This window comes from Siphateles boraxobius, unplaced genomic scaffold (genome assembly GCF_051911475.1).
Source record: "Siphateles boraxobius isolate OS27281-9 unplaced genomic scaffold, OSU_SipBor_1 1, whole genome shotgun sequence".
NCBI classification, from domain to species: Eukaryota; Metazoa; Chordata; class Actinopteri; order Cypriniformes; family Leuciscidae; genus Siphateles; species Siphateles boraxobius.
Genome location: NW_027508699.1, coordinates 3,864,718 through 3,879,433, shown reverse-complemented (window position 1 = coordinate 3,879,433; position 14,716 = coordinate 3,864,718). Strand labels below are relative to the sequence as shown.

The 14,716-nt window shown below is 39.7% G+C and overlaps 1 protein-coding gene across 1 annotated transcript in view; it reads left to right on the top strand.

Moving 5' to 3' along the window:
• The window catches only part of phlpp1 (PH domain and leucine rich repeat protein phosphatase 1), a 55,210-nt gene extending 41,745 nt beyond the window's left edge, over positions 1–13,465 (top strand). The window contains exons 10-17 of the mRNA XM_077242062.1: positions 922–1,077; positions 2,800–3,000; positions 3,934–4,096; positions 4,750–4,880; positions 6,815–6,931; positions 7,018–7,212; positions 8,166–8,394; positions 11,154–13,465. Coding sequence (XP_077098177.1) covers positions 922–1,077; positions 2,800–3,000; positions 3,934–4,096; positions 4,750–4,880; positions 6,815–6,931; positions 7,018–7,212; positions 8,166–8,394; positions 11,154–12,254 — 2,293 coding nt within the window. The 3' untranslated portion in view covers positions 12,255–13,465. The remainder of the gene's footprint in view (positions 1–921; positions 1,078–2,799; positions 3,001–3,933; positions 4,097–4,749; positions 4,881–6,814; positions 6,932–7,017; positions 7,213–8,165; positions 8,395–11,153) is intronic.
• The last annotated feature ends 1,251 nt before the right edge of the window (positions 13,466–14,716 follow it).

Genomic DNA, 14,716 nt, shown 5'->3' with positions numbered 1-14,716 from the left:
AAAATTGCTTTTGTAGAAAGGGATATTCAGCAAACTTAGCTTTATCATTTGTTAATTTGTATTAAATCTATTTTTTATTTTTTTAACATCAATTTAATTTTCACCCCTTAAATGGGTTTAGGAGTTGTTTGTATGTCCAAATTCGGGGAACAGACACAGTCTCTATATGATGATATCTAGGTAAAGAGTCTCTATGTGATGGGATTTATCTGACCTCAGTGACGCGAGACAGCTAGCAGACGGTCGGTTTAGCCAGTTTGTCCGCTTCTTGCTTCCAACTATAAATGTCTGTTGTGCAGCACAAAAAATAAAATGTATATATTTATTTGATTATCACCGTTTTTGATAATACATTTATTTAGGGCCCTATTATTGAAAATAAACAATTGAAGGTTCACAGAAGAACTTTTGGCACTCTAGCAGTTAAGAAACAAAATGGCATGCATTTTGCTGAAGAAATTGTTTTTGTTTCGCTTCTGCATTCACTACTAGGCTTGAGATATAATTAGTTTAGATGGAACGGATCTCAAACTGACTAGCAAAAAACGTTACAGTAGCTTTACCCATTAATAGACACGGTACTTCCTTCCTTCCTACTTCCCGAATAAACTCTGTTAGAGAGCTACATATGGCAATTTATCTGTTCAATGAAATACCTTACTTATCTGTCGAGTAATAAAAATGTCATCTCTGCATCGTTTTTACAACAAATCCCTCAGTTCCGAAAAGCCAAGCCAATGTTGATTCTTGTTTTATTGTCTTGTTTTTTATTTTTTATTAGGGGATAGAATATTCAGTTTGTACAGCATTAAAATCATTATGCCTATGGAAGGTCCCCATAAAACATGAAAACACAACATGTTTGTGTGTTTGATGTAAGCTGCACTGCCTCACTGACCTCCCTGTAATCTCCATCATCAGGTTGCTGTGCAGTGGCAGTTTGAGGAAGATCTTGGCCGGTCATAATCAGCTGAAGCGTTTGCCGGAGCGAGTGGAGCGTCCCGTCGTGGAGGTGATGGATGTGCAGCACAATCATCTCATCGAGCTTCCCTGTAATCTCTTCCTGAAATCAGAGAGGTGAAACACAAACACACTGAAGAGCAACAGCACATCAGTGCTCTCTTCCAAACACTAGTGAGCCGCCACATTATAAACATGCTCCTGAAAACAATCCCAGAAGGCAGTGAGACAAGTTCCTTGTGCAACGTTGATTGTAAAAAAAATATTTACAGTCCATTCAGTGCTGAAAATATCCAAAACAGGGGTGATCTAGTTAAACATAGATTATTTTACTCGATTTTTGTATGTGGCCTGCTAAAAAAATAAAGGATTCATCCAGCCTCAGCTCGTTTGCTGGTCTTCGCTGGTTTAAGCTGTCCTGACCAGCTAAAAGGTCTCCAAGACACCTCTAAAACCAGAAGACCAGCCGAACATTTGAGATCAGCAAACCAGCTCACGTTATTAGACTAGCATTATGTTAATGTCACTCGCTGCATACAGGAACCTGTCCTAAATCAGTTAAACTACTTTAAAAAAGTCTCTTCTGGTCACTAAGGCTGCGTTTATTTGATCAGAAATGCAGTAAATACAGTAATGTTGCGATATATTATTACAATTTATACATTTGAATATATTTTAAAATGAATTTTCAGCATCATTACTCCAGTCTTTAGTGTCACATGATCCTTCAGAAATCATTTTAATACTGATGTGATGCTCAAGAAACATTTCTGATTATTATTATCAATGTTGAAAACCAGCTGCTTAATATTTTTGTGTAAATGGTGATACATATTTTTCAGGATTCCTTAATGAACAAAAAGTTGAATAGAACAACATTTGTTTGCAATAGAAATCTTTTGTAACGTTATAAATGTATTTACTGTCGGTTTTGGTCAATTTAAAGGATCCTTGCTGAATAAAAGCATTCATTTCTAAAAAAAAAAAAAGAAAACATTAAAAAAACTTAAACATATACCAAACTTTTGAACAGTAGTTTATGAATTTTAATCTTTTTTTTATAATCTTATATGAATGGGAGGATATAGTTTGGTCCCGTGTGCACGGCAAACTAAGGGCATCTTGACATGACAATGATGTACTGAAAGTGTACACATTTTCTTTCCTTTGTACTTTAAATGTTTCGCATACAGGCGACAACATTGTCAAAATGATGCCCGTTCACAGCGGATCCTCAAAAACTAATCTAAAAACGCTGTATTAGGCTGCCAGGCCTAGTTGGCGATGTCACTTTGTAAAGAAGCTACGTATGTAAATGTTTCTACGCATGTAAATAATATGTCTCCGCTGGTCGTAGAAGTGGTGCAGTAAATCTACACCTTGATGAAGAAGTGTTAATAAATTCAGTATCTAGAAGTAGCACAAACACAGCCCTGTAGTCCGCCAATGTTGGTTTGGTTGTCAAGTACTCGTGCATGCCTATACTGTAGACTGAACACATGCACATGATGTCACGGTTTCACAAATTCGCGTTTTTGTAGTTTACCGTTATAGAGGCGATAACGATATCGTTTTCAAAAATTTACACAAACCTGTTTTCAAAAGTTGGTCGTTGCAAATGAACAGCCAAAATGCGTATCGTTTTCTGGTTTTTGTTGAAAGCGGTGTCGTGTAAACGCCCCCCCTTAAAGCAGTAAAAAAAAAACTCCAGCGCTGACAACTTTGAAAACGCCATTACTAGGGGCTTTTGTGTCTCAGAACTTGAATGTTAGCGTTTGAAGCATTGCATTCGAGTGAGACTGTCAGTAACTCACTGTCAATAACGTGATTTGTCTTCAGTTTACGGTGTCTGAATGCGTCAGCCAACAAGCTGGAGAATCTCCCAGCATCCAGTCTGTCAGAAGAGAGCAGCAGTATCTTACAGGAGCTTTATCTGACCAACAACCACCTGACGGACAAGTGTGTGCCTCAGCTGACGGGACACACACACCTGAGGGTCCTGCACATGGCCTACAATCACCTGCAGACCTTCCCAGCCAGGTGACACTCTCAAACATGTATTTATATAATCATAATTGAATAATAAATAATTGAAGACTTCCCCAAAGGGAGGTGTCCAAAAACTGTGACGAAGTTATTCCTAGACTAAACCTACTATACACACACACTTAAAAATACTGTTGATAGCCTAAGGTCACATCTCTGGCCCTGTTTACACCTGGTATTATGAAGATGCGTTTTGGTCGATCGGATCACAAGTGAACAACGCTAAATACAGGAATAAACGGGGTCTAAAACGTTTTGAGCTTGTCCACTTTTGATCCAGAGGTAGTCGAAAACTCATTCGCCCGGATTGCTTTCATAGAGTAATCCCTCATGTGTTCAAACAGCCACAAATGACCGTCTTCTCTACGCCAGCTGGCCTAATGTTTAAATATTATGGGAAGTGCATTATAGGACAGACGGGTTTAAACTTTGGATGGAGATCCAAGTTCGGTTTGATGATGAAGAGCATACCAAGCACAAAGTTCTCTCATCATTCCGGCTGGTCTTGCGGCTGTCAGAGCAGAAACGAAAGCTGCTGCTCTCCATGTGTTTTTAATATGTAAATTGTCCAAGCTGATTTTGTCCATTAGATCAAATGATCTGAAAAAAGTATACATTCACCCACACATAGAACCTCCCCTCGAAGAAATCAGGACAGAAGTGGTTGAAATTAGATGGATTAAAATAACAGGTGTAACTACATACAATATCTGCTCTATTAAATTTGATTGCTCATTTTAAAAAATCCTCAATTACAATTGACCTCTTAATCGGCAAATTACTAGAAGTGACGCATACCAAATGTTACTGACACACACATTAAGCTCATCCAAATTAAATTCAGTCTGATTGATAGAATATGTGTTTATATATATACAGTATATTAGATTCAGTATATTCAGCAAATCAATATTGTCTGCTGTGCAGTAAAATGGCCAAGCTGGAGGAGCTGGAGGAGGTGGACCTGAGTGGGAACAGGCTGAAGGCAGTGCCCACCACTATCCTGAACTGCAGGCGCATGCACACGCTGGTGGCTCACTCCAACTGCATCGAGGTCTTCCCCGAGGTCATGCAGCTCATGGAGATGAAGGTCAGAACACTCACGCTGTGGTTGTTTTCAGTGTTCTTCACATTACTACATTTCAGTTGACAAAACTAGCTTTAATTTACTAATTTTTGTCTGACTCTCTTACTCCCTGAACTCTCTTACATGACTGTGTTCCCAAACAGCAAAATCTGCCTCCCAAAGCAAGATAACACTTTATTGCGGTTCGTCTGGGCGCTCTGAGACGCATTTAATTTATTATATACATTGGCTTCTCCTACTTTACTTAGTGATATTTAGCGCCAGTTTATCAGGAACTGACGGTTTTCTTCTCTTCAACTCTCTGGATGGGAACCTTTATTCGCAAACATTTAAGCAATATTCCAATTTTGCGCACAAGTTAAATTTCGCAACTTTGGATGGAAACATAGCTTGTGTAAGCCTAATACATTAATAATGCAGTCTGATTAATCCCATTAATCCTTCATTTTGTATGAAGGGTGATCCTTGACTATATTTTATGTACTTTACAATGTTTTTTGTTTTTTTTATAAACTTTGGCAAAATGTGATTGAAATTGTTCTCAAATCACTGCAGTTAGATCGAATAACCACTATTAGACGATTAATCAAACATCCTACTGTGCACTACACAGCTTGTATGGCATTCATATATTTGCGCTTGTGTTGTGTATGTAGTGTGTGGATCTGAGCTGTAATGAGCTGAGTGAGATCACCTTACCGGAGAGTCTACCTCCCAAACTTCAGGAGCTGGATCTAACAGGAAACCTGCGCTTGAATCTGGACCACAAGACCCTGGAGCAGCTCAAGTAAGGGGACACGTGCATGTTCTTCCACTTCTGTCAATGCCATAAAGGAGAATTTTCCCAGGTGTACATACTCAGCAACTATGAAACAGATTTTTTTTCTCCTAAATTGAGTGATGTAGAAATTAATACAATAGTTTAGTGAGATTAATTGCAAAAGATGATGTACAAAAAGAATAATGTAAAAAAAAATAAAAAAAATACTACAATTCTAGAAACGTGTCAGAAACGTCAGAAAAGGCTTGTTATAGCATGCAAAGCCACTTTTTAAAATATCTGTCCAATGTTTTTGTCTGAATAATAATCCCTTTGAATGTCTTCATTTGGGGGGTTTCTCAGCAAATATTGATATGTGCAACTATTTCATCTAATTGATCTCAAACAAATTCTTGAAGCTCAGATGTGTCCAATTACAGCAAATTCCATTCATTCGTCGCTATAGACCTTATGCGCCAGAGAAACAAGGGCGCCGCCATCTTTAGAATATTGTCTTTGAACTTCTGTTTTTGCGGCCGGTCTGTATATTTCTATGGCATTGCTGTCCAGGAGTAATTAGCTTTTGAATTGGATTTACTTAATGTAAAGTTAACGAAACTTATTGTGAGGATTGTAATGTTTAAAGCAGATGTCTTAATAATTGTCAGTAAACAGGGAAGATTTTAAAACGAGCCGTTCATTTATAAACACGCAGGATCGCTGTGAAAATACAGACTGGCAGACAAAAGACAACGAGCGCAGCGCTGAAAAGGGGCGTGGCTACATAAGGTCTATAGGAGAGGAAGAATTGTCTAAACAAGTGAAATCATCTAAATCAACAACATATATGTTAGACCCTATACGGACTAAGCTATTGAAAGAGATGCTTCTAGAAGTCATAGATCCTCTTCTTAATATTATTAATTCATCATTGTCATAAGGATACGTATCAATAACTTAAGCTGGCTGTTATTAAACCTCTTATTAAAAAAATTCAACTTTATCCTGAAGAATTAGTCAATTACAGGCCGATCTTGAATCTACCTTTTCTGTCAAAGATACTAGAAAAGTCAGTATCCTCACAACTGTGTTCCTTTTTAGAAAGAAATGATATCTGCGAGAATTTTCAGTCAGGATTTAGGCTAGACCGTATCATAGTACTGAGACAGCTCTGATCAGAGACACAAATGATTTGCTCTTATCATCCGATCATCTCTCTATTAGTGTTACTCGATCTTAGTTCTGCATTTGAAACTATCGACCAAAAAACTCCTTTAAATAGACTTGAAAATTATGTTGGCATTAGTTGGAATTGCATTAGAATGGTTTAAATCATACTTATTTGACCATTATCAGTTTGTAGCAGTAAATGAAGAGATGTCTTAACGGTCACAATTTAAGTATGGTGTACCACAAGGCTCAGTACAAGGACCGTTGCTGTTCACTCTGTACATGCTACCCTTTGGAGATATCATTACACCGTGTCCTAACTACACGCGCCGCGACATGCAATAAAAGGTATCATTTACATATTAATCAGAGTCATTATTCTGACGATTCTATTTTAGAAATGTTTTCTATTTTTCTGCGACGTCGCGGCTGGAACAAACACAAAGTGTGGCAATGATAATTTCAGGTACTGTTTATGTGCTTTATTTAATGTTAAAAGCTTTGATATTTTTATAATTTGACTTTGAATATCATTTAGTGCTCCCTGCTTTGTAGCTGTGAAAGCAACAATGGATAATTCCCCTCAGATCTTGAAATGAAACAAATGGAAACAAGAACGTTCAAACTGTGAACAAACAAGTGTATGGTTATTTTTGTGTTCATTACTGTGAAGCTGTTTTGCAACCATCTGTATTGTATAGAAATAAAAGTGACTTGACGTCTGCTTTCGGCCTACTGTAAGAATTCATATTTGATAAAACATGACCACTTCCACATCTTTCTACTTGCAGTAACATCCGCTGTTTCCGAATCGATCCCCCTCCCTCGTCGTTTTCAGCCAATGAGAGCGCAGGAGGGCCAGCTGTCTGGAGTCATGGCTACACTGAAGCATCAGGCGTCAAAAACAAGTGAGTGACCACTGGATAACAGACTTCAGAGATCCTCTGTGTGAATGGTTTCTGAGTGTCTGACGTGTGCTGTTTGCGTTGAACAGACTGTGTGTGGCTGCGCTGTCTGTGAACAGCTTCTGCGGCAGTAGAGAAGCTCTGTACGGGGTGTTCGACGGCGACAGGAACGTGGAGGTGCCGTATTTACTCCAGTGCACCATGAACGACATACTGGCAGAAGAACTGCACAGGACCAAGAGCGAGGAAGACTACATGACCAACACCTTCCTGGTCATGCAGCGGTAAATGCATGCGTACTAAGTCATGGTAGTGCTGGGCGGTATGACCAAAAATCCATATCACAGTATTTTTCAAAATTATACGGTTTCACGGTATATGACGGTATTATTGTTTTTTCAAGCTCGACTGGGTTAAAACCACATTTTCTACTGATTGAGAGAGGAAATACTGCAGTAGATTGACTTAGAATGCCCTATTTTACTGTCATGAGTGAATATTGTAGAAAAATTCCACACTAGCATTAATACAGGTTTGCAAGGCTGTTTACAAAGAGATCCAGCAGGAGGCTCTGTAGGAGTGGCAGAAATAGCGGTTTCCCGGTAACGGCTGTACACAAAGCAGTTTCCCCGGTAACGGCTGTACACAAAGCAGTTTCCCCGATAACGGCTGTACACAAAGCAGCAGCGCTCATAAACGCTGCTTTATCAGGGAAGATACTGAAAGATTCAATTGAAATAATATCAAAACTTTTCTAAAGACAGTCAGTTTCCTTCAAAAGATACATTCATATAAAAACACCCGCACTGCGTTTTGACTTTCAAACGTGCAGTGCTCATGTTTATTCAACGATGTCAGTGCCAACCACAAATCGATTTTCCAAAAAAGGCTGTGTTGATATTGTGAACCAAAGTATGGGAATAACTGTAATATAATTTGACAACTATCAACTATAGTTTAACCTATCCATCTTCACCGTCACGCTTAGTAACACATACAGCTGTGCATCACCGGTGAACAGTGAAAAGACCCTCTCAAACACTCACGCCGGGTTCCCAACGTTGTTAAAGCGACATACACCGGTATTGTGGTATATTGAAAATTCATATCATAACAAAATAAACATCTGTATTTGGTATGAACCGGTATACCACCCAGGACTAAGTGGTGACAATCAGTATGGAGAGCTTTTGATTAATACTAAACATGTCTGTCCTTTTCCCTCTCCATTTAATAGTAAGTTAGGCACTGCAGGGCAGAAGCTGGGCGGTTCGGCAGTGCTCTGTCACATCCGTCACGACCCCACAGACCCCGCTGGCTGCTTCACCCTGACCTCCGCCAACGTGGGAAAGTGTCAGGCCGTGCTGTGTCGCGACGGCAAGGCGCTCCCGCTGTCACTGCAGCACAACATCAGCATCAAGGAGGAGTACGACCGCGTGCGACAGCATAAAGCCATCATCACTGAGGTATGAGGAACGCTTCCCTCTGGCATTAAAGTCAACATGAAATGAAAGTTTGTTTCACTGTTCCCGATCTTATTGTGAACTATTCTATTCATCTGTGCACGTTTTTCCAGAGAAAAAAAAATGTCTCTTTGCATCAAAAATGTACTAAGAGTCTGCAGTCGATTAGTTCTTTAGTCATTGTTTGAGGTTGAGGTGTGCGTATCTTTTACAATAATATGGTAATGTTAATTTAATGTAATTGTTGTTTAATGATGTGGAAGCTGACATTATCGAGTATGTCATTTTGCAAAAAAAAAAAAAAAAAACACGCCATAACGAGTCCTATTAGATTTATATATGATATAGTTAAGCAGTATCATACAAACAAGCATGCTGTTTTTCCCAAATATCAGCACGATTGCAAATTTGGTATTGATTTTATACAACAGTTCAATAAAGAAAAAAGTTAATATTAATTTTAGTTACTTTTATTGCTATATTTTGGCATAGAAAATAGTCCGAACACACAACAGAACTCTTTGTGTCTCTGATCAACACACTCGTGTTTTATTCCTGAATGAATCAGAGTTTTTGAACGAATGTTACAACAATCCATTCATAAAGACAGATGCTGCATCCCAGTTTGCCTACGCATACTATGCTAAGTATGTATGTATGTACTCTTTTTGTGAAGAAAAAGTATATGCTGTGGAGTGTGTTGCAGAAGAGTAGGCAAGCTTTGGGACAAACTACCACGTCATAAAATTTCCCTCACGTCGCAGAGTTATGTGCGTTCTGTCACCGCAAATCGCCCTGTCAATCATCCTGTCACAGTTAACATCCTCATATGCACATTTTATTTAAATACATTTATACTTCTCACACAATTCATCCTACTGATCTGCAAGTTGTGGTTCTTCTGAGAACTCTGCTCATGTTTTTTTGCAAAATTATGCATTTAATAATTAATTGTCAAATGCATCTACAAACGTCTTGCGATTGTGCTATTTGTGTCTTAATACAAGTTCACAATGTTGTTGCAGTTGAAATATAACACATATGACAAACATATCAAATAAATCAAAACCCTTTCAGGGCGTCTCTACTTAACCGCTGGTCTCACGCACATCCACCATACCTGTAGTTCTTTTTATTAATTTTTGTAGTTCTGAACCAAATCCTCCTTTAAAGCGCAATGGGTTGTGGCCAATATTAGCTGAGTGTGCAGAGATCCACGCTTTGAAAATCTACCGGAAATTGAAGACCATCCGGGTACTTTTGGCATACTACACACTAAGCATTGAAAAACACATATACTATTTAAAATATACAGTAATCAACATTTGAAGTGGATCAAAACCTTTCATCAAAGTTTTACATGAATTTTGAACAATACTCGTTCTTGTCTTAGGACAACTTTGATCAACTTTTTTGATCCACTTCAAATGTTGACTACTGTATATCATGCACCTTGGGGCGACATGCGACACTTGCTTGATTCGTGAATAAATCGGCCGTTTTGAACGAATCGTTTGAATGTTACTACGACTCACTAAGTTAAGACATGACTTGCTGCCACCTACTGGTGATTTAGTTTCATTTAATAAATGAATCTCATAGCATTAGCATTGCAGTGTAAATAAATGCTGCTTTACATACAGCTTCTGTGCCACTTCTACAGTGCAAAAATGGATTTTGTTGATACTGATTTCATTTGATTGGTAACAGCACTATAGTGTCTTACTAAATATAAGTATTGAGATATCATTTTTGTCAATATCGCACACCCCTAGTTTGAGGCTGTTGCCTTTGTAAAATCTCACCAATAGTTACTGCGGAAATTGAATGCTGGTTAAATAAGGATAGATTTGAAAATAGCGTTAAGATAGGGGTATCTTGCTGCTCACATTCAGCTCTGCTCCATTCTGATATGAAATGCCCATTTTACATCAGCACACCAATTCACTGTGAGAAACTAAAAGCCTGTCTTTTCTCATTGAAGAAAGTCACATTAAGGAAGTGAAATGCCATTTCATGTTGACTCTAAGGTGGATTCTGCTTATCTGTTGATTTTATAGAAGTTAAATGGATAGTTCACCAAGTAACTACATTTCTGTTATCATTCATCATGCTCTTACTCGTGTCATTTTTTTCCTTCTTGTGAAACACAAAAGAAGATATTTGAAAAATCTTTCAGCTGTTTTTGTATGTACAGTAATAGTCCAGCAGTTTCAAGCTCCAAAGGGACATAATGAATAAGGTAAAAGAAATCCACACAACTCTGAAAACTCTTTATTAATCTTAGTTAAAATTATTTTCAGCATTTACTAATACGTTTTTAAAATCAAAGGTTGCATTTGTTAGCATTAGTTAATGGACTGTGAAATAACATTAACAAACAATGAACAGCTCTATTTTTAGCTTTTAGTTTAACTAACATCAACAAATATTAATAAATCCTGTAACAAATGTACATTGTTAGTTCATGTTAGTTAATACATTAACTAATGTTAACTAATGAACCTTAGTGTAAACTGTTACCGTATATGCTGCTTGGGGCTTGAAACTGCTGAATCCCATTGACTGGGTAAAACAGCTAAACGATTCATCAAACGGAAGAAAGTAAATGCAATACAGCTTTGAGGCTGAATGTTGGGGTGAACCATTCCTTTAACTCACACAAACACAGTCTTTGAACATCGTTTTACTATAACAATTAACAAAGAGCTATGTTCACTCACCAAAGTGCGCCACTACGGCGAATTCCTCTTCTTAAACAGGACAACAAAGTGAACGGCGTAACAGACTCCACCCGCATCATGGGCTATTCATTCCTCTACCCGGCAGTCTTGCCTCGGCCGTACGTCAACACGCTCCCGCTGACCCCCAGAGACGAGTTCTTCATCCTGGGCAGCAGAGGTCTCTTCGACGTCATGGACCCCAGCGAGGCGGTGGAGGCCGTTCGGAAGGTCCCCGACGCTTTGGCGGCTGCTAAGAAGCTGTGCACTCTGGCGCAGTCGTACGGCTGCACGGACAGCCTGAGCGCTGTGGTGGTGCAGCTCAGCGTGGCTGAGGACTGCTGTTGCTGCTGCTGCTCGGCGTCAGAAAGCATCCACGTGCCTCCACTGCCTCCGCCGAGCCCCGGGCCGGGCCTGTACCCGGCCTCCTCTGTGGGCGTGCCCCCGTCCTCCTGCAGCGAGATCAGCTCCGAGGTCAGCGCTTCCGAGATGAGCTCCGAAGTGGGATCCACCGCGTCCTCGGACGAGCCGCCTCTCCTCCTGCCGGACTCGCACATCCACCTCCATCCGCAGAGCCACGCGCCACAGCTGAACCCGCGCCTGCCCTGCTGCTCGCTCCACCTAGCGCCCAATGCCAGCGGCTCCTTCCAGAGGCAACTTTCCAGCGCCACCTTTTCCAGCGCACTCTCGGACAACGGCCTGGACAGCGAGGACGAGGAGCCCATTGCTGGCGTCTTCTCCAATGGGAGTAGAGTGGAAGTGGAGGCTGACGTCCACTGTTTGTTGCCTCCGCCACCTCCACCTTGCACACCGGAAACCCCAGAGAAGCTTCCGGAGCCTGTGCTGGAGACGGACAAGATTGGGAACTTTGATTCTTGGAGCAAGACCTTGGGGAAGCGGAGGGGGAATGGCTCTGTGGCGCCGCAGGAGCAGAGCCACAACTTGATTGAGGTGGCCGAGGCTCCTTCCAAGAAAACTGGGGGTTATTTCACGGCTCCCGCTCAACCCGACCCCGACGACCAGTTCATCATACCTCCGGAGCTGGAGGAGGAGGTGAAGGAGATCATGAAACAACATCAGCAGGACCAACAGAGGCCGGCCAAGAGTGAGCGACCTGCGGACTACTACGACACACCGCTCTGAAGGAGTCATTGGATTCTGCCATCATCTACTCACCTTCATGTCGTTGGCTTTATTACGCAGTTCTTGGTCTTTTGCCCAATACTGACGTACTCTGACAGCATTTCTTGCACCAATGCCGCCACTTTTGAGTAAATCAGTTAGAACGACATGAGGCTGAGTGGATGATGACTGAATGTTCACTCAGTACTCAAGTGGAGTATTTTCTGCTTTAAAGCAGTCAGCCAATATGAAGCTGTGAGTCATCTACCTACAACGGCTCTGAAAGGTCACGAAACTGGGCCAAATAGGCAACGTATTATGACGCAACTTCCCCCGAAGTCCACAAAGATCTCAACCAATCCCTTTAAGAGAACACAAGAGTGATTGCGCTCTACCGTGCCTCACCCATTTCACTAGAGTTTTAAGAGCAGTTCACTACTGATTACTGACTGTTTTAACTTTTATTTACCTTAAACCGATACCTATATAATTCAACACTATTATTGCGATGTTAACTTGTCATTACCAACATCAAGTCTCTGGATATTTTGATTTTGTTTATTAGTTACCATATGTGAGAGAAGCTACAACAGACTTTGAGTTGATTTAAAAACAGAAGATTGCGTTGACATTAAATTGTGTTGTATGGTACACTCTAGTAATACCACGCTTAACTGTTGTAGATAGGGCACTTAAAGTAATACTGTATCTTTTCAGTAAATCAAGGCTTCAGGCCTGTATAAAAACTAGAAATTTAGTGGAAATTTGAAAGACTAACTCCTAGGAGTTGCTTACTCTTTTATGGTGACTTCGTCACTTTTTACTAATCTTCTCTGCGAGAAATGGTGATTTTTTTTGTTTTGTTTTGTTTCTTTTTCTCTTTCCAATGATTGTAAATAAGAAAAATATTGTATACCAATGCTTTTTAAGGGAACTGTGTGTCTAGAACAAGATGACCCTTTATGCATACATGCCAATAGATGTATATGTATCAGAAACATATACACACACACGCACCAGTTGTAAATGAACTGTGCATTCTGCCCAGTGATGTCGTCACTTGCTGATCAATGAGCCATACACACACACACACACTCATCCGCCTCTTTACACCAGCATGACTGTGTCAAGTCCTGTAATGCAATCCAATTTATCTGTAAGAAATTATGCTCAAACCAACCACACATACAGTTCCTGGTTTTGTTACAATAAATCTTAAATTTATGACTCTACAGTAGCTTTTCTTGTGGTGCTTTCTGATTTGAGTGTTTGACACATATTATATTATTATATATGTTTGCATGTATCCCAGTTTACATTTTTTTTTACCATCGCTAGGACCAGATTCTCAATATTTAGCTCACTTTTTCAAAACTCTTCACACAGTGAGCACAACAGCAGTCTTTGTGAGACAAACTGTGGATTATTTTCCATTGCTTTGGCACAGAATTCAGTCAATGACTACATCTTTCAGTCATTGTTCATTCATTCATTCCTCGACACAACTACAACATTTGCTACATTTCCACAGTAATACCATATTGCAATATATTTCTAATCTATTAAATGGAATCCTATCAATACAATTAGATGTAGATGAACACCTACATCTTTCATTACCATCTATACCAAAGGGGGAAAAACTTAGGAATAATTTTGTAATGTAAACTTGTAACATCATGTAACAGAAACGGCAGTGAATTCTAAACAGCAGAGAGGTGCAATTCTTGTTTTGTAAATAGGTTTTACAAAAGAAAACATTGCGTAATGCTACCCGTTGTCAGTGTTTTTTGGGTTGACAACTTTTGCTAGTGTTATAGAAGAATGAGTTGATTTGAGACACTTGTGTATGAAGTGTTTTGGTAGTTTTGGTGCATTTTGAATGAAAATAACTGCTCTGCCAAGTTGGTTAGGACAACTGTGTGAAGAGTTTTAAAAAATGATTGAGAAATGTGTCCTAGTGATTTTAAAAACTGTAATATACAGAGGTAAGTACTCTCAAAAAATAATTTGTTTGTCTAAATCAAGGGTCTTCAACCGGGGGTCTGCAATGGTATGGCAGCGGGTCCGCTAATGTTTGTTGATCTCTTGAACGCAATGGCCAATCAGAGGTGTTTAAGGTAGAATCCACTTACCGCTCAAAACGCCAAAGTTTTCGCCAAAGTTCTACACACGCGCGCGTATCCTCTCAATAACAAACAAAGACATGATTTGCAAGAAAGAGATCAATTTTTGAGTGTAGACAACTTCATAGATTTTAATGAAACTTTGTGAGCTCGCCAACTGCGATGAGTGACAGCTTTCCAGTGATTGTAAAGGGAGCGCTCTTTGCACGCTTTCGAAGCTATTGCCTCTATAATACATAGAATTAAAGTTTTGTTTTTCATGCTGCTAAGAGGAACAACGGTCAATTACACGCTGCTTTCGTAAGTGACATCTATAAATGCGGGATTCACGCTCGAAATTGCAGTTGACAGTGATAA